This window comes from Lygodium microphyllum, chromosome 2, assembly GCF_053477565.2.
Source record: "Lygodium microphyllum isolate KBCC chromosome 2, Lygodium_microphyllum_v1.1.10, whole genome shotgun sequence".
Classification (NCBI taxonomy): Eukaryota; Viridiplantae; Streptophyta; class Polypodiopsida; order Schizaeales; family Lygodiaceae; genus Lygodium; species Lygodium microphyllum.
The window spans coordinates 178,973,130-178,992,992 of NC_141136.1; the positions used below are offsets into that span (position 1 = coordinate 178,973,130).

The following is a 19,863-nucleotide window of genomic DNA, read 5'->3' on the forward strand; positions in this document are numbered from 1 at the left end:
TGAGGATCACACCCCCAAGGCAACAGGAGGAACATTGAAAGCAATACAATAAGCAAAAGAAATCTAGTGATAACACTTCAAAGGATGCATAGGGATGCACGACCCATAGGAGCTGCACGCTCGTGAAGGTGTTGTTTTGGAATTGCAGAGGGTTTCCATGGCATAAAGGTGAAAGCATTAATGCTATGGTTGGTGATGCTGACATTGTGTTCCTCGCCGAGACATGGGAGCAGGAGACATGTAGAATTCCGGATATCCTAGGGTACATAATTCATAGCGCATATCAACCACATGTAGGAAAAAGAGGGCAAGGAGGAGTTGCATGTATATACAAATGTCATATGGAAGGAATGATTGATGTATGTAAAGTAGATTGAAATAAGTGGTATATATGGATTATGCTCAAGCACACTACATCGATGTACATTGCGGGATGTTACATTCCACATAAGGAGTCCCCCTTCTATGCACGACATGAAGTGGATTCGCAAGAACCTTTTGAAGATTTGAGTATGGATGCATGCATGTATATGCAACAAGGAAATGTGATGGTCTTAGGTCACTTAAATGCGCAAATTGGACACATGCAATTTCAGCCCATAGCATGTAATGAGCTAGACAAGGAAGAGGTTGTGGATGTAGATGCATGTTGGTGTAGGCAGTCTAAGGATATAGACATTAATGCTCATGGACGTGCTTTGAGGGATATGGTTAATGGTTTGCACATGCCGATATTGAATGGTATGAATTGTTTCCCGATACTGAAGGATACACGTGATACTTAGCTATTGGAGGTTCCAGTGTGGTAGACTATGCAATGGTACACATGAATGATTTATGCATGATCAGAGAGCTTTGGTTAGGTGAAAAACATCCAGAATCGGATCATATTATAGCTTTGGGCTTGACACTTGATATTTGCCACTAGGTAGGACATGCAAGGGACACAGTAGGTTGTACTGGTGCATTCCGTATTGATGTAGGTAAGAAATAAGCATATGCTGGTCACCTGGATAGTCTTATGAGCAATCTTACTAGGAGCACATGGGATGATTTGAGAGATGCAATGTTAAATACGACTATAGAAGTCTTTGGAAAACCAAAGAGTAGTCACAAAAATGTCAAAGGATTGCCATGCAAGAAATGGTTTGATGATGAATGTAAGGCTGCACATAAAAAGCTGAAAAAGTGAGGCGGAAAAACGATATAATGCTCTCACACGTAAAAAGCGACGATGATATGCAGTGGCGAAAGAAAGTGAAGATGCTAGCGAGTTTGAGAAATGTCCAAGGCAAGCACGGAGAAAATTTCAAACCAAACGGTCAAGTGTTATGGGGGATTTTACAAATGTTGACATACTATCATATGTTACAGAACTTTACATGCATAAAGGGGTACAACCCATCAAATGTGATGTACATACGCAACCATTTAGTGCTCTATTCACTTTAGAAACATTGGAGGCAGCCCTCAACAAGATGGCTAATGGAAAAGCATGTGATACTTTGTTGTTGAATGTAGAGATGTTGAAATGGACAACAAAGGAGACGAGACTGTCTATGTTGCATGTGTTACATCATGCTTTTGCATATGGTTTTCCCCAAGAATGGCAGGAGAATTTGATACAACTGTTGTATAAGGGAGGAGATCACAATTTGCTCACAAACTACCACACGATTATGGTCAGTTCAGCCATGGCAAAGCTATTAAGCACTATCTTGGAAATGCAATTGAGTAAATGGGCAGAAAGTAATAACAAACGAGCTTATGGACAAGCAGGTTTTCGTCCTGATCATAACACCACAGACCATTTGGTTACTTTACGTATGCTTATGGATGAGAGTCGGCTCGAGGGAGTAACCTTGTATTGTTGTTTTGTGGATTTTAAGAAGGCTTTTGACACCGTACTAAGGGTTGGCTTATGGCAACGAATGCAAGAATTAGGGGTCCTAAATGATCTATGCATGGGAATTTACATGATATATCAACGAGTGGTGTGCCGCCTTAGAGGTTGCGACGAGCTGTCACAAGTATTTGAGAGTAATATGGGAGTCAAACAAGGTTGCCTGCTCTCCCCTACATTATTTGGTTTATGCATTGATAAGCTAGAGGAAATACTTCTCATGGCTATGAATAAAGAGAAAGCCAAAAGCCTGCATATTGGTATGTTTGCCATCTTGCTCCTGCTTTATGCATATGATGTGGTTTTCTTTACATATACTGGGGAACGTATGCAACAGTTCATGGAGATTCTTGAACGGTTTTGTCAAGGTAGTGGTTTGACGATGAATGTAACAAAAACAAAGCTAATGGCTATGTGTACCAAGCAATCAAAGACCCCACCAAAAGTACACTATGCGGGACAATCTATAGAGGTAGTATCTACTTTCAAATACTTGGGGATTGAGATATTTGCAGACCACAGATGGCATACATGTGTGGAACGATGATTAGCAGCATGAAAGAGCAAGTATTATCACTTTGAAAATGATTGTAGCTGTATAGATACTAAATGCTAGAAAATACGTTGTATGATTTTTGATGCATATGTTCTACAGACAGTATTATATGAAGTGGAAGTGTGGGGAGGGAGCATCTCCTCATCTGCATGGAATGAGATTGAGAAGCTGCAGAAAGCTTTTATTTGTAGACATTTGGGCGCATAGATCGTTCTCTCATCGTAGCTACCCTTTCCTACCACAGGGGAGGAGAATCATTGTATATGTGGAAAGGTCCCATAGGTCATAATTTGGCCTTTCGTGGACGATAATAAACTACTCTACTCTACTCTCTCTCTCTTAGAATATGATTTAGGTTTGGAAAATCTTTTGAGGTTCGAGAAGGCTTTGGAGGCTCGAGTCTTTCCTTTGTCACAAATAAGATAATAATGTAGTATAGTTGTTGTAATTGTCTCGCAAATAGACGACCTCTTTTTGGGGAACCCCAATGCAAGTTTGTTTAAGGGGCCTAAGATGAATATCCATCATGTGCAACAGCAAAAGTGGAGGCTTTTGGTTTGTTATATGTTTTTAATGAACCTTGTCTATCGATGCATAATATGACATGTCGGTTTGTCGCGGGTCCATTTCGATTTTTGAATTTAGGGGACCCACCTACATTTTGCTGCCATTGAACATGATCCGACTTGAATTATAGTTTAGAAAAAACCAAGGTTTAATGTAAAATGAGTTGCAAAAATTTTACTCTCAAAACTTTAAAAAGAGAATATAAAACTTTAAATGTTTTGAAAGCTATAAACTCAAGAAAAACAATTTAATGTAAAAATCCCTCCAAAAATTTTGAGGCGAAGGTTTTTCTACCTGCTATGGAAAATGCTTTCCATTTGAACACTTGGCATGGACCCCTGGACGTGCAAAGCAATGGCAACTGGCAAGCATCTGGCGAGAGAGAGCCTAGAGGGCGGGCCGGCGGGCTTTGCCCAGGCAGCTACAGCATGAGGTTCGGCCTTGACTCCGCAAACATTTATGACGCTGCTGCGGCGCCAACTTTTGACTGGTGACGAATTCAACACCCCATTTTGTGACCAGCTACAGCTTGCTTGCCTCTCTAACTAACACCAGCGACCAATCCCTCTGGCCTTTCAAACATCACCCCTCATTCTATCCGGTCACACTGCCTCTAATTTATCACACTCTCCTCACTCACGATTCCTTACTGATTTTTGCACGGTGTGACAGGGCCACGGCTTGATGATCTCATGAGAGAGAGAGAGAGAGAGAGAGAGAGAGAGAGAGAGAGAGAGAGAAACCAAAAGCGAGTGGTGAGAGCTTCTCGTTTGAAATGTCTCTGTGACTCTTCCGTCAATGCCGAAGGTGTAATCCAACACGCACTACACCAACCGCAGGATTCTTCTTATTCTTATTATTACACTTCACCTGTCAAAAGAAAAAAGAAACCAAGGAAGGAAGGGAGGTAAGAAGGCCCAACAACCATCCATGCCTCTTCTTCTGGTGCTTCTCTGTACCCGACAAACTTATCGCTTCCTTGAATCCTCCTTTCTGTCAATTCTGTAAGCTTCATTACCCGAAACAGCCTGTTGGGCGATCCAAGCAAAGCTCCTGTTTGCCTATATCTTGCATGGTGTCTTTTATTGAAATTTTCTTGCATGCACAGTTTTTTCTTCTCAGATCTTGGAACGCTCCGTTTCTTGCTGAGACATTGCAGGCTCTGCTTTTAATTTAAACTTGCATGCTCTGTTTTTCAGTTGTATTTTTCCTGCTCTATTTTTTGATCCTGTTTTCTTACCTTAGATCTTGCTTGCTTTGTTTTTGAACTGACATCTTGCATGCTCTGTTTCTAGATTTGCATCTTGCACGCTCTGTTTCTGAACTTCAGCTTGCCTGCCCTGTTTCTTTTAACTCTGATTTTTCAATCTCCCTAACTAAGAGAAACGATCACCCTCTGTCTCTCACACTCATTACAGAAGAAAACATGGAGCTATTGATCCAGAAAGCCTCCTCCCTCTCCTCTCTCGCCTCATCCTCTTTGATGCCTGATCTCTGCCCCTTGAAGCCCAAACCCTCATCTTTCTCTTCTCTTTCCTGTGCGGCCTTCCCCAGCAAGCATGCACCTTCATTCGCCTCTCAGTTTTCTCGGAACCCCAAATTCATGAAGGTTAATGCCGATGAGAGCGGCCGGATGATGCTTGCCAGTTCCAACTCCAGCTATGCAGCCCCCTTGGAGGCTTCTTCAGGCTCTTCCTTCATGATGCGGCCTCTTGCCGAGATCCTTCGTGACTTGAACAAAAGGATCCCTGATCAAGTTCTCAAGGACAAGGCAGGCATGCTTCATCAGAAATACATTCCCTGGTACTTAATTTATTTCTCGTATAGCTGTGACTTTTTAGATTTTTGGATTATGATCCAGTAATAAGGGAAATGATAGGAAGCTATTGTTTATTTTAAACATAAAACTGCCCCCTTTCTTTCTGGGTTATGAGGGCCTGCCAAAGGCAAGAAAAAAAGAGTTAATTGGAGTGGTTTTCCGTAAAATTCGAAATGAATTAATAGCTGCAGTGTGCACAGTCCTCCAGTCATGACTACTTGTTATATATATACATAAAGTTTTGTGAGTGATTCACCTCAAACATTATGTTCTCTCTTTTCTTTCCAATTGCTCCTTTAAGTTAGGCCTCTACCCATGAATCATCGTCGTCGTGGAGTTTCATGGCAGGCCAAATTGAAATTTTATGACCTTGTTTAAATTTTCTTGACGGATTTGTGGGTTAGTTATTTCAAATAATTAAAATCTTGACAAAATCATTTGTGTGAACTTTTCCTTTGAAAACCGCTTGATGATTGTCAGGTGTTTTCTTTTTCCAAAATTGTTGACGCATCTACTCGTTGATGGTTTTTAATCATCAAATTCTTCACAAAATCATGTTTGGCAGGTTTTACACTGTGTTTTGAACATGTCAGTTCACCTATAGATGCAGCTAAAAGCCATAGCATTCTCAGCTTCTCATAATGTTGCAAAAGCTCATGTAAATTGACCCACTAGCTTGGACAAGTTTGAACTGCAATAGGATCCTTCATTATAACCAGATTTGAGTCTCATCATATGATTTTTCTGTAGGTATCAAGCAAATCGAATGCTTAGCTTTTATGCTCCAGGTTAGTTGACACTGCTTTCCAATCTTTACATACATTTGTGCTAGGGGCTAATGCTCCAGGTTAGTTTAAGACTTGCTAACTGTCAATCCATTTGATCGATTACTCGTTCAAGTGCTAACTTATTGGGATCAACTGTTTACATGCATGTTTTTAGATTCCCCTCATCTTTGCAAGAATATCTTGCTTTTTGGTTTGTGCAGCTCTGTCATTGTTTTGTCTTTTATGCATATGTATCTACTAATAACAACCTCAAAAGTGCTCCGGCATATGAAGTTCATATAGTTTTGTTTTGAGCATCAAATTTTACAAGCCTTTTACTTTCTCAAAAGGAAACATAGCATCTCATTGATCATTCATAAATTGCTTCTCTTCAGAAGATGAAGCAGATAGTGGCTTATCATGCACATGAATGGCTCCATAGAATCTACCATCTGCAGGTGTACTTGGCACTTTCTTTTAGTACTGAAAAAGTGTTCAAAGTGCAAGATGATGTCAACATGGCCGTTTTTTGATTTAGGTGTTGGTAGGCTTTAGAAACAATCATTATCAACTCTACTAGATGTTGTTGCATTATTTCTCATGGTATGCTACATCGAGTTCAGGGTCAACAATTGTGTGAGAATACACTAGGGCTAACAGAGAGAGAGAGAGAGGCCACAAACAACACGACTAACAAAGGAATGCTCAGAGATGGAAATAAAATGATAATGAACTCAATGAATAAGTGAGGTTCAGTGAATGAATAATCAACATGGAGCATTGCGAACTGCAGAAGGAGCTGAACCAAGGGAGGTAGCTCAAAGCAAAGGGCAGAGCACATTAGTTAGGGACTTTTCATAGAGGTGGTTTGGGATATGCAGAGCTTAAGGAGGAGTCTGAGATGCCACCAACAGTGAAGAGTGTGTTGTCACTTGCATGGATCCCAGATGTGAGCAGGTAGACATCAGTCAATATCGAAGTAGGGCTGCATTTGACTGATATTGAGCAGTGCAGCAGTAGACACACCAATTGGAGCAGAGGATGATGTTAGAAATGTGCTGAAAACTCAAAGATGATTTGCTGTATATGCAAAAGCAGATCAGTTAGATGTTAAAAAATGTTGTAAAACGGAAAAATAACCCACTGTACAGGCAAATGCAGATCAGGCTGATGCTGAAAAGTGCTGTAAAACTCAAAACACAGCTTGACATATGATTGATGATGACAGGCAGTAGTGAAGGACAGCAGGTTGGATGGCTTGCAACAGTTGTGTGTGTTGTCCATTGAAGACACGTCTTGAATGTGGTAACTACCAGTCAGAGTAGATGATGATGTAGGGAAGTGCTGAAAACTCAAAAAAGATCTGTTGTAAAGTGCAAAATACAGAGCGAGCTAATGCTAAAAAGTGTTGTAAAACTCAAGAATGACATGCTGAAATAGAAACGCAGATCAGGCTGATGCTGAAAAGTGTTGTAAAACTCAAAACATAACTGGCATGACTAATGGTGACAGGCAGCAGGGAACGATAGCAGGTTGGGCAGTCTACAATAGTTGTGTAGAAGACTCTAGGTGATGAACAGCAGCAGGGTGGCCTGTTTAGATGTGAGTACAGCAATCAACAAGGTCTTGATGAGCAAGGTGGCAGCAGCTAGAAACTCTTTGTTAACAAGGGCTAGATCTAGTGACAAAGAGGGCGGGAGTGATGGCTGTAACAGCTCTGGAATGAATCATGTGCGGGCAGCCTTTAGATGGTCTCCAACAGTTAGTGATGGGCAGATTGGAGATATTGGGGATGGAAAAGGATGCAAGTGGCCTAGCATGCTTTCTATCTATAGAGATAGAATTGACCAAAGTTTAGGGTTTGCTTATGACACATCGAAGCACATGGTAGGTACATTGAAGCATACTTGTGCATTTGAGTTTTGGGGTTGTTTAATGAGCTTAATGAAATGTTTAATGTCAACGCAACTTTTTAGCTTAACACCCCCTCCCAAGCCCAAAATTAATGAGGGATTGCCAAGCAAAGCTCACCCCTTTTACCTGGAGATGTTCCACCCAGTGCAACTAGGGCATTGGTCAATGGGTGCTTGTCGCCTGCCCAAATAACCTACCAAGAGTATAGAGGCGATAATTATCTTCCCTGGAGAAGGATTTTCCTTGGACTTTGTGTGTGTGTTTTTTTTGGTTGGGGGTAGGTTGGCCCACCGGGGAGAAAAGGGCAAGAGATAAGGCAGCAATAGGGTCTACATATAGAAATCCCTCAGTGTGGACTACGATGTTTAGGTGGACTAAATGTGTTTGGTTGCATGCAATGGACAAAAATGACCGAAGTGCTAACAATGTCAAAGCTAGCCAATAAAAAGTGAGTCTACACTGCTTTTGTTGAAGCATCAATGTCTCTATGCCCCTGTTGGCATTCATTTGGACAATCAATTATCAACTATTGCAAAATCCTCGTCCTTTGCATGCTGTATCTTTATCTCATCTAACTCATAATGATATGCCATACACACTGCTAACACTTGTGGTTTGATTGAGAGAGCATCAGCCAATACATTCTATTTATCCTTAATATGCACTATCTAAAAGCATAGCATGGACAAACAGTTGGCCCATCTCATACACTTCTCAAACAATTAGTTTGAGTGAGGAAATAACTCAAGTTTGATGATTTGTTTGAACCCCAATAAGTCTAGATAGCAAAAGTTTCACTATTGGCTGTCCAAACTATTGATATTTTTGAAGGCCCTACTCAAACTTTGCTCCTGACTTTCACATTAACCTAACAAACCAAACTTTTGGCCGAAAAGTTTCACATTTCTAACCATAGGAATGATAAATACCAAGGCCTTGCCCATGTCTTACACTACTAATGCTATGCGTGTCATGCCTAGAGCCAAGATCAAGTTCACATGCCTTTGAGTCGAGCTTCAAGGAGAAGAAAGCCCAAATGTGTCTGGAGAAGTCATCAATAAGCAATATGAGGCAGATAGCCTGGCCCAAAAGATGGAACGCACAAGTCTATATGTACAAGCTCAAGAGCAGTAGTAGTTCTCTATGATGCTTGCCTTGTGTGCAATTGAGACAACGCGCCAGTAAAAGTGCTTTGGTAACCCCTCAACCAGATGCATGCAATTGGCTTGCTTGCAAGGCTTTGCAATGCAAGTGGCCATAAATGACATGGAAAAGAAGGCCCCTCTTTGAGGATCTCTTGTACCAAGGGCATGAGCTTATAATGCTGATTGAGCAATAGTATAGATGGAGAGGAGATTGGAATCTAACCTGGGAATGCAAAGGTCTTCACTATCCACCAACCAAGGCATTGGCTCCAAAGAAGCTGACGCAACCTGCTCTGCACCATATAGGGCATAGACGCAGTCTCTATGGCTAGTGCTGCAGCTGCTCTCATCCTACTTCCCCTTCCCTTTCCACTTTGCTTCCCCACTAGATGCACTGTTGTAAAAAGGCTTTGGTGATTGCCTCAGATGTATCAAAGGTCTCAGCATGTCAAGCCTCCTGCTCCAGTACTGGAGGGATCAACTCCTTCCATGTCAAAGTCTCATGCAGCGATGAACTAAGTAAACTAAAATAAAAGATGTCACGCATGGGGGAGGGAAACTAAGCAGGCAGGGTGACTGCCACATCCTTAGATGCAACCTCCTTCCTGCTGGTCACCAACTCACTCTGGCTGCTCCATCTAGTGTGAGGAAGTTGTATAGTTTTGTCTTATGGACCTTGCAATTTGCAAGATCAGCTTTGAAAGTAGAATGGGGCTCAGTGTATCCACAGATTACAAGAAGTTCCAGTGCATGCGAATGGTTGTAGTAGGCGAGAATCAACTTGCCAAGAGGGGGCTTGTTAGCGATGTGCAGGTTATCTTCTCCATGGAAACGGCCTGACGAGGTATGGTTGTTTGGTGTTTGTAGGTTGGTGTGGTGAAGTGCGAGACATCACGTTTTCCGCGGATGGGAAGTTCGTCACAGTCATCTATCGAGTCACAATAAGAGGATCCGATGGAGAGGTAAACTTCTTGCATTATCCTTCCCAAGACTTTGCTCTCATCTGTTAGAAAACTGCACTCTCGTGCGTCGCTTCTTCCTCGCTTGGATAAAACCATGGAATCGTATGTCTGATCATTGTTGTTTCAAGTGTAGGTGTTGTGGGTGGTTCCTATAGTCTTATGTACTTATTGTGATTTGTTCCATTTATATTTGTTGGTGGCTGTTTTTCCCTCTCGCCAACCACAAAGAATACATCCCCATGTCCATTTATATGTGTGGAAACAAGAATGGCTGCCTGAAGCAATTCTCCATATCTAGACTTTCAACATTCAAACTCAATAATAACTTTGTTGCAAAATAAACCAAAAAAACAATCACAACTTCAAGATGCTACCAGTGAATATCCCATTGGGTTTTCACAATAAAACTAGGATTTGTATGGCACAATATATTAAAATATATAGCACCCTTGTACTTGCACATAATGTGCATATAAGGCACACTTGTACCAAAAACATGGAAGTTTTTTTTTTTTTTTTTGGTGGGGGTAGGGGGTTTAAGTGCATACTATATATCGAATATTTGTTTTTAACTAGAATTTCTTTGTCAACCTTAAAACCCACAAAAAGTTGATTGTTTGTTACCATCATTCTTGAGGTCTAAGGGCCATCAATAATAGAAAAGTAAGTTCCACAATGTGAAAAACTATTGTTTAACTTTTATTTTCCAAATAAAAAGTTAAGCAATAATGTGTTTTGCGTCAAAATCTAGTGTGCAAATCTATTTTTGGAAATTTTCCTTGTCATCACTTTTTGTGAGATGCAATTTGATTGTCAAACACCTTTTCAATTGAAGATTTAGCTAATTTTAGGTATGGAGAGGGATAAAAATGAGTGGAAATACGAAGTCTAGAAGAATGTAAATACATGCTCTTTTTGAATATTAGTTTAATTGTTTTTTAAAATTATGGTCACAATTTCAATTTTATATACAAGCACTTTGTCATTTTGGACATGATTGGCATAAAATGTGTTTTGTATATTTGACATAGGCATTTAGAGAGGCTTCCGGCACTGTTTCTACACTAGATGCATTTGAGGATCCTACTCAAAAGGCGGAGGCAATGGCATTTGTTCGAGCTTGTGCAAGGTTTGGTTTAGGACTATACTTGCACCATGAAGGAGGGCAATGAGGTTGTCTCAAGGCAATGGCATTTGCTTGAGCTTATGTAAGGTACTTGCACCATGAAGAAGGGCAATGAGGTTGTCTCAAGGCACCTCTACATACAATGGTTATAATAACTTGCTATCTACCTAGGGTAGACATGTCTAGAGTGAATATATACATCAAGAGCTATACATGTAGTCTAGCTTCTCATTTGAAGGAATTGTAGTGTCATAAGTAAGCCTTGCATATTTTTTATAAGTAGTTGGGATGAAAGAGTAAGCAAGGCCCTTGTGTGTTAGTTGGGCTTGTATGTGTTTGTGACTCGAAAGAGCTTGGTGTTGATTCATTTTTGTATTTAAGTAATATCCATTTTGAAGTTGTTAGTCCTAATTGTTGGTTTGCAATATTATCTAGTGTAGTTATTTCATTTTCACAAGCCATATTCTTGTGCAAAAAGCATTCAAGTAATTCAATTGATTATTCTTTTAAAATTTGGTGTACACGTGTACACAAACGTCTCTCTCAATCACTAGCATTTAGTGTGGGGTGTGTGTGTGTGTGTGAGTGTGTGTGTGTCCAAAAAGCCAAAATAGCTTGTGAGACAAAGAAGCAAGTATATCTAACCATGCCATAGTAATTGAAGAACAATTGAAAATGAAAATGATTGACTATGTCTGTTGCAAGTATAAGCTACCATCATGTACAAAATGATCTCTAGATGATCCTTTGGTCAACCTATGGGATCCCACCTTGATCAATAAGACTCTTTATAAACAATGTACTCTCCTCTAGGTAAGAATACTTGTCATGGAGTGGCCCAAGATATTGAGTTCACTAAGGGAGATACTCACTTTTCATGGTAAGTGATGATGGCTTGAACTATAAGAGGCAAGGATGTTGGGCATGGTGAGACATGGTGGTGGTTATGCTCTATGAAGTGTGGTTGCTTGGCCTACTGCAACTCCTTTGACTTGTGGATGGTGTGGTGGTGTTGTAGTGATAGATCTAGTGAGCTAGCTTTGAAGGTAGTATTGGAAAAAATTGTAAAAGAACTCGCGCTCATTGACTCAACCCTTGTCTTTGTCTTGCTCCTTAGAAGCTTCTCTTTATATGCTTGGAGCTCCATTGAGAGTAGTCCCAGGCATCTTTGCTCTTTGTACTACACCTTATGGAGAGGCCCAAATCCCTAGTGAGAAAAGCAATGAAATCTCCTTATGATCTCATAATATACAATATAGCTACAAATAAAGTCCTTAGACTCAACCTCTTAGTCACATGACTAGTAAATGTATGCATCCTTAGACATGCATATCATCTTGTCTCAATCTTGAGCTAGTGTGATGATGTCCTAAGTTAGTGTGATGATGTTCGTATTTGTCCTATAGCACTGTATATTCCATGGGAGGTGGACCTCCATGTATGTTGGCTTGATGATGAATCCCTCTATTGTCACATGTAGGAAATAACTTTGATATTGTGTTGACTTCATGTACATGCACGCACGCCCGCGTGGGCGCACGCGCGTGCGCGCGCACACACACACCCCTCTATTCTTAAGAGTAACTTTTACTTAAATGAAAAATAAAAAGTGCAAAAGTTTAGGAAACTTGGAAAGTTGACATTAGTGTCATAAGGGCTATGCATAATTTGGTGCTTCGGCTAGTACCTTAGCCACAACAAAAAGTATAGGTCCACCCATCACAACAAAGAAATCAATGCTTCTATTTGCAGTAAACAAATATATGCATGTATTCATGTGTAAATAGAACTTGTGTGCCATATTGCTATGTGGGCTACCTTTGCTTCGCTTATAAACTTTCCAATCTCTCAAGTCTCAAAATATATCACTATAGTTTCAAGTGTAACATGCATTCAAGGTATACTAAACTAAAATGTGCTTTTATGTTTCCAGAAGCTTCATACATATCTTAGCAATGTTTATGCACTAACTATTTATGTGCAAATTTTGTGATACACAACTTTATGTGCATGAATTTCATGATATTATGTAAGTGACACTGTGTATGCTAGATTATGTACTTCGGGGGCTTGTGTCGCATTGTAACAATAGTAAGGAAAACAATGCAAGCATCTAAAATTGCTTCTTTACAAGCTAGACAATGTAAACTCAGACTCAACATTGAAGCACAAAGAAAATCAACATTGTAAGTATAGCATGTGAAAGTCTAATTGATAAAGTACAATAGTATTCCTACAAACTACTAGATGTTGCATCTTTGCCAATAACAATAGCATGGGCAAAGAAGCAGATGGAGTCATTGAAAGCTAGTAGTGGGCAATATGAACAAGCCTTTGGTAGGATAGTAGTAATGCAATATTATTAGAAGAGGTGGCCAATGCAATAGTATGGTCACTTAGGTAGTATGATGTCCCCTTAGGCAATTAAATTCAATAGACCATGTGTGTCTCAAAAACAAGTTAATTAATGTGTGAAAAATGTTGAACAAGTGAATTCATTATTAAAATGTGTTCTTTTGACATTTGCACAGTTACACAATGTTAAATGCAAGTGTACTTAAGAACATTTAACTTGTAATACTAAAACACAAAAAAACTTGCACATTTTAAAATAGATAATTTAAAGTAAAACTGACGGCCTAGATGTGTTTGCCTCGAAAAATTAGTCAATGTAAAATTTATGGCTTATTAATCTGATATGGGGGATGCACTAAGCCTTACCTACAAAGTAATAAGAGGAAAAACCTTTGGATTGAATAAAATTATGGGGGAAGAGAAAAAAAAATTAAGAATAGAAAAATAAATTCGAATTTAGTCTTTTAGAAAAAATAGAAGAGCTAAAAGAAGGGCGTGATTTTTTAGTTAAGGGCACGCTCAACAAGGATAATATTAAAATAGAATGCTACAAAAAAGTGAGGTCCAAGAGAAAACATGTGAGGCTCTTTTTCCCCCACCATCTATTTAAACCTTCCCTATTTGGTAGAAAACCATGGATTTGAATCTCTATGAGAGAGGCCAAGGTTGTGAAGGATCTTAATCTACTCTTTGTGAGGATTCTAACCATTCAATGCATTTGAAGCTTTGAAAATTATGCTGTTTGTAATCTTCTCTAGCATATTCTCCTATTAGCACTTATTTTGCTAACACCATTTTGTCCTCACAACAAACATCAAGTGTTACACTCTTGCAAAGTTCATTCACAGTCCTACAACCCCTTGCCCCTTGCCCTCCTTCAAAACACATTCTAGCCTTGGTTCCTATCATTTAAATCCTAGAGGCAATTCAAAGATCAAAATGACTTTGGAATGACTCAAGAAAATTTGTGAGAAATGCTACACTCTTATTCTATCTTGAGCAACAATAGAAATGTGTTTTAAATGCCATTTGCATGTGCATATAAAGATCGTATCTCAAGAAGACTATTCATATGGCCCTGAAAAGATGTAGAGAGAGTATTCATGCTCCAATTGATAATGAAGTACTTGTTGAAGCTTAGGCTCATCTTGAGGTTGAAGTGTAACTTAAAAAGCCCCAAAAACCATGCAATCTAAATTTACGATGGGTACATAGAACCCAAAGTTGCAGTGATGCCACACAATGATGGATGTGTTGGCTAAAAATGCATTACTCTTTGAATTAAATTGCCCCAAAAACATGCTTAAATAATGAATAAACATTATTATTTTAAAAAGAAATGTGATCCTAGGAGAATTACTGTGTTGCATATGCAAAACCCTAATTTGGATGCCTCAAAATTTTTATAAATAAGCATGCAACCCACTATTCTCCCTTAATCTTGTTTTTGTAGGTTTCAAGAGTCGTATCTCTACTGCCCACACTCCATTCGTAGAGGACATCGTGATTGGACCTTCCCCTTACTATATGCTACCATGTGAGAGTCATCTGATGCTTAACTTTGGCCTCATCTCCACCTCTGAGCTATTACATGTAGCCTTGAGCTATCATGTGCATCTAGGAGTTGTCGTCTGGTACCCTGGAGCTGTTGCCTAATGTTTGAAGCTTGCATTTCTAATGTAATTAGTTAGAGCTATCACCATCAATCATACACTATCACCATCATCTTGTTCTTGCATTTGCTGAGTTTCTCTCTCCTCTAGCTCACTTATACTTGCATAGTCATCTACTGTTTCAAGCTGTTGCCCAAATTTTCTCCTTGAGTACCTGCATTTTTGGTTTTTCTCTCTCCTCATTGCTTGTCTGCATCATCAGATCCACCCTCTTTGGATGTGTTTGCTAGTGTTTGCAACACGGAGGCTACCTTGCTATGTTTCAGGATCGGTTTGGAGTACGACACATTCTCTAGCTCATAACCTTTGCATTGATTCTAAAGATACGAGAGTTCGAGGTTCAATATTCAAGGCATAGTGTGTTTGCTGCATGAGAATTGTATATTTAGTAGTCATTCACTTCATTATGCATTGTGTTCATTGTCTTTGAGTTACCCTAAGCCTAATTGCGCTTTGTGTTTATTAGTTTATGCTTTGTTGTATGAATGGTTTTTGTTTTCTACATTTAGAGCATTTCTTCACATGGTTTGAAAGCTAGGTACTCTCTGAGAAACCTTGGCCTTTGATAAGGAAGCTCATCTGTAGAAGCAGGAACAACAAAAGGGTCAGATGAATTCGAACCCATTCATGCCACCACTCTAGTCTCCATGTCCAAACATGGTTAGAAACGATTAGGAGTGGGCCTCCTAGCTTGTTATTGCATGATCTGACATGAATGGAGAACCATCAGACTATCATAGAGTCCATAGACCATATCAAATTTCCATCACTGAGTATGATCTCATCCTTATGTATAGGTGTCAGCAAGAGGTTGAAGGTAAGCCTGAGTTACCTCCTTTAGATTCAGTGCACAAAACTAATGATCTTGCAAGACCTTCGGAATCTCCACTATGGATTGGCCATTCGCAAGTGAAACTTGGCTCAGATTACACACCACTTCCATGTGACTTCTTTTCTCCAATGCAAGGTATGAACCCCATTATTGTAGATTCTATGCCAACCGATTCTGTATTTTCTCTTGGATCGAGGAATGCTTGTGAAGAAGGGACGCTTCAAAATAACTTTGGTTTTTGAGTAATGAGAAAGATATGTATTTCTTTATCAACTCAAAATAAGTAAAAATCTAAAAGAAGAATGTATAAGTATTCCTTCCCTTCCTTTTCCTTCAAATGATTTTATTTCTCATGGTTAATTTGGAGTAGGTGCATCTTCATCTAATGCATTTAATGGACAAAAAGAACCAACCATATTTTCCACAACAACACCTATTAATCCATTTGGGTTTCCACCCCCATCCCTTGCTCATCTTTTGCTGCATCTTCCTTTTCACTCCCATTAAGTGTACCACATTTACCACCACACATCACACTAGGGGGTTTTGCATATTTAGGCACAACCTTTAGGACCTCTACATACCTATTTTGGGGTGGTGTACTTGTGACAGAGGCTGGACCTCCCACACACACTTTCGGGTTATCCCTCTAGGAGTGCATCCTAGACATACTCGAGTGTTGATCGTTTGGTACCGCAGTTTTCCTCCTTGGCATTACCTAGTGGGTCAACCAGTCATTATGTTGTACCCCAACTGACATTTGGACAGGGCTATCGTGTCCCAATGCCTCCACCTATGGTACCATATGGACCTATGGTAGTTTTAGTATCTTTGCATCAATCGGCACTCATTGGACATCAACAACCTATTTCTGGCTATCCACCATTACCCCCTCCTTATCCACCACCACCACCACCCTACCCCACCTGTCCATGTGCACAGAAATGTGGTTTCTAGATCCTCATCCTCCAAGCATGCTTTTAAAATGACACGACCCATTTCAATGGGTCAAACTACACCACTTGATCAAACTTGATGAGGCATGCCTTAGACACTTAGAACCTATGGGATTTAGTGCAGGGATTGGAATCCCAATTTGATCTCGTACTTGTTCCATATGAGGTCATCCTCCCAAGGAAGGCTTGTAATGCCTCTGCTATTTTTGAGCTTATGCAAAGCTTATTACCTCTCCTATTGTTGAGCTTATGCAAGGCTTATTGCTTGAGTTTCACGCTTAGCTTCAGCATTTCAACTTAGCATCTGAGCATTTGGCACACTTGATTGATTGCTATGTGGCTTGGGATAGGAGCCATTGCATCAATTTGGATCATGAGCTCCAAAACTTTAAAATTGTAGACAAGGATGACTTGAAAGTCAAGTTGGGTGAGTATTGTCATCTTCTTGCTGATTTCTCAACCTTTGGGGCTCCTAAGTCCTTTGATGATTAAGTTACCTTGTATTTGACAAGTTGCCAGGAAAATATTTCCAATCCGCGCAATAGGTCATTTCACAGCATCAAATGCCCACATTTTATGAGTTTGAGTGTCAAAAGATGCGTTATGCATGGTTGTTCAATCAATTTCATAACACGTTCTTAATAGAGGGGGCTCTTGTTGCATCTTCTCAAAAGGGGTAGTAGGGCAAGGGCAAACAAAACTCAAATCAAAATCAAAACAAAGCCAGTGAATCGTAAGGAACTACACAATCTACTCTTAAACTTGGATGGAAAAATGTACCTAAGAAGAATAGGTATTGTCAACATTGTCAAAAGGCTGGCCATTATGATGACAAGTGTCAACCTAAGGCAAGAGGCACACAGTCAAAATCCAAGAATCAAACCATTGCACTCCAATCGGATATCCCCCAATACTAGGGGAAGCAGGGTAGTCGTGAGGTTAGATCCACACACTACCACCAGCCAGCCATCATAGTCAGTGTGAACTACTCAACTCTAGAGGGTTTGTTAGGCTAGTCTGCAGAGGCCTACATTGTCTCCTTAGAGACATCGGATGTGAGTCTCATTCACATAGAGGACATTTTCATTTCCCAAGCCCCTGTAGCCAGTACTAGGGTTGTGTCAGTTTTCCCACTGACTAGGGTTCGAATAATCTAGCTTCGTTGGATAATGTTTATCATGTCCCCAAGCTTGGGGTGAACTTCTTGTCCATTTAGCAAATTTGCTAGTTGGGGTATTTGAGGTCCTAGACTCTCAGAATAGTTCAATGATTGCTTACGGCAAGGCATAACCCAATGGCCTTTACCACACGATCCATTTTCTTACCAAGCCGACTATTGATGATTTAAAGTTCTATTGCTTCTAGGACTTAGCTACAACATGGGAGCCCACGGACTTTGAGTGTCTTTGGCATTTTCACTTAGGACATCTTGGCTATGACTCTCTTTATGAGTTGCCATATTAGGGATGGTTGAAGGCCTTCCATGTCTAAAACTATCTTGAGAGGTATGTAAAGCATGTCAACTAGGTAAGTAGCATCGTACACCCTTTCCTTAGCAATCTACTAATGTGTTGAGGAACCCCTTAGGCTCATACATGTAAATATTTGTGGTTCCACATCCATTGCGGCCTTGAATGTCATGATGTACTTCTTTTTGATAATTAATTATTTCTCTAGGTACATGTGGGTGTACTTCCTCAAGCTCAAGTCAGATGCCTTCACTTATTTTAGTGCTTGGGTACTGTTGGTGCATAACCAAACTGGTCTTCGTGTGGGTACTAGGAGGAGTGATTCTAGTGACGAGTTTACTTGCCATGAGTTCTTGAAGTTCCTATAGGAGTAGGGCATTACATGCCATCTCACCTCTACCAACTCTCCTGCACATAATGGAGTCATAGAGGGTAGGCACCGAGGACAGTCATGAATATGGCATGCTCTATGCTATTCATTGTAGAGCTTCTTGAGTGCCTTTGGGTTGAGGCTATTAACATTACAATGTACATTCTTAACAAATTCCCAATTGCAGTGGTTCCTAAAAAGGCGTTGCATGTGGAATTTTTGGCTCTTGGCCTATTGTTTCTCACTTTAGAATTTTTGATAGTCCTGCTCATACACACATTCCAAATGACAAGATAGGAGAGCTCATTCCTCGAGTAGATCTCTTGATATTTGTGGGATATTCTTCCAAAGTGAAAGCCTATAGTTTATTTGATCCTCTGATGAACAAGGTGATCATTTTAGGAGGGATGTTGTCTTTGATGAGAGGGACATAGTGCTGTCTTCTACATTGGAGTTTGTCCTCCGCTCTGCTCACATCACTTCAGATTGTGCCTTCTGAATCGGGTCTACTATCTACTCTTGACCTTCCTGCAGACACTTCAGCTTCTAGGCCTCCTCTATGGTGCGACCCTTTACCTTGTTGGTATCAACAAATATGCACGATTTGGGGATTGCCAGATTCCACTTTAAAGGGCCATATATAAGATTTGCTTGGCTCACCCCTCGAGTGCGTGCGAGAAGTGAGCTTTTGGAGCGAGCTTTTGGGCAAGCTTTTTTTGGCAACCTCGAGTTTTATTCCACATAGTCCACATACATACACACACATACACACACTCACATATAGAAAGAGAGAGAACATGCATGTGTGTATGTGTTTTGTTAAGGGTCCAAAGCTATTAATATAGAAGAATTCCAAAGGTGGTATTGTGGTATTATAGGGGAGACTTGCTAGAATTTCTTAAAGCCACAGAGAGAGAGAGAGAGAGAGAGAGAGAGAGAGAGAGAGAGAGAGAGAGAGAGAGAGAGAGAGAGAGAGAGAGAGAGAGAGAGAGAGAGAGAGAGAGAGAGAGAGAGAGAGAGAGAGAGAGAGAGAGAGAGAGAGAGAGAGAGAGAGAGAGAGAGTGTGTGTGTGTGTGTGTGTGTGTGTGCGTGTGTGTTTTGATAAAAGCCCTTAATGTGTAAGAAAGGCCCAAAGTTAATATTATAGTATTGAGAGAGAGAGAGAGAGAGAGAGAGAGAGAGAGAGAGAGAGAGAGAGAGAGAGAGAGAGAATGTGTGTAAAGATCCAAGACTATTAATGTAAGAAGGGGTTCAAGGTAGTATTATAGGAGAGAGTGCTAGAAAATTTTGAAGCCAAAGAAGCGCCCCCTTCTTTGGCTTCAAAATTTTCTAGCACTTTCTTATATAATACTAGAATACTACTCTTGGGCTGCTAGGACTACATTAATTTCAAAAAGGCACCTCTCTATCCAAAAGTACTTTTCACATTATTTTTATTCTCTCTTATCA

The 19,863-nt window shown here is 40.1% G+C and overlaps 1 protein-coding gene across 1 annotated transcript; it reads left to right on the forward strand.

The window, feature by feature from the left end:
• The first annotated feature begins 3,628 nt into the window (after positions 1-3,628).
• On the forward strand, positions 3,629-11,220 carry LOC148040661 (DNA repair RAD52-like protein 2, chloroplastic). Its single transcript, XM_087660664.1, has 4 exons — positions 3,629-4,829; positions 5,596-5,633; positions 9,539-9,633; positions 10,665-11,220. The coding sequence occupies exons 1-4, from the start codon at positions 4,453-4,455 to the stop codon at positions 10,803-10,805; spliced, it is 651 nt and encodes a 216-aa protein (XP_087516790.1). The 5' UTR covers positions 3,629-4,452; the 3' UTR covers positions 10,806-11,220.
• Positions 11,221-19,863: the final 8,643 nt, after the last annotated feature.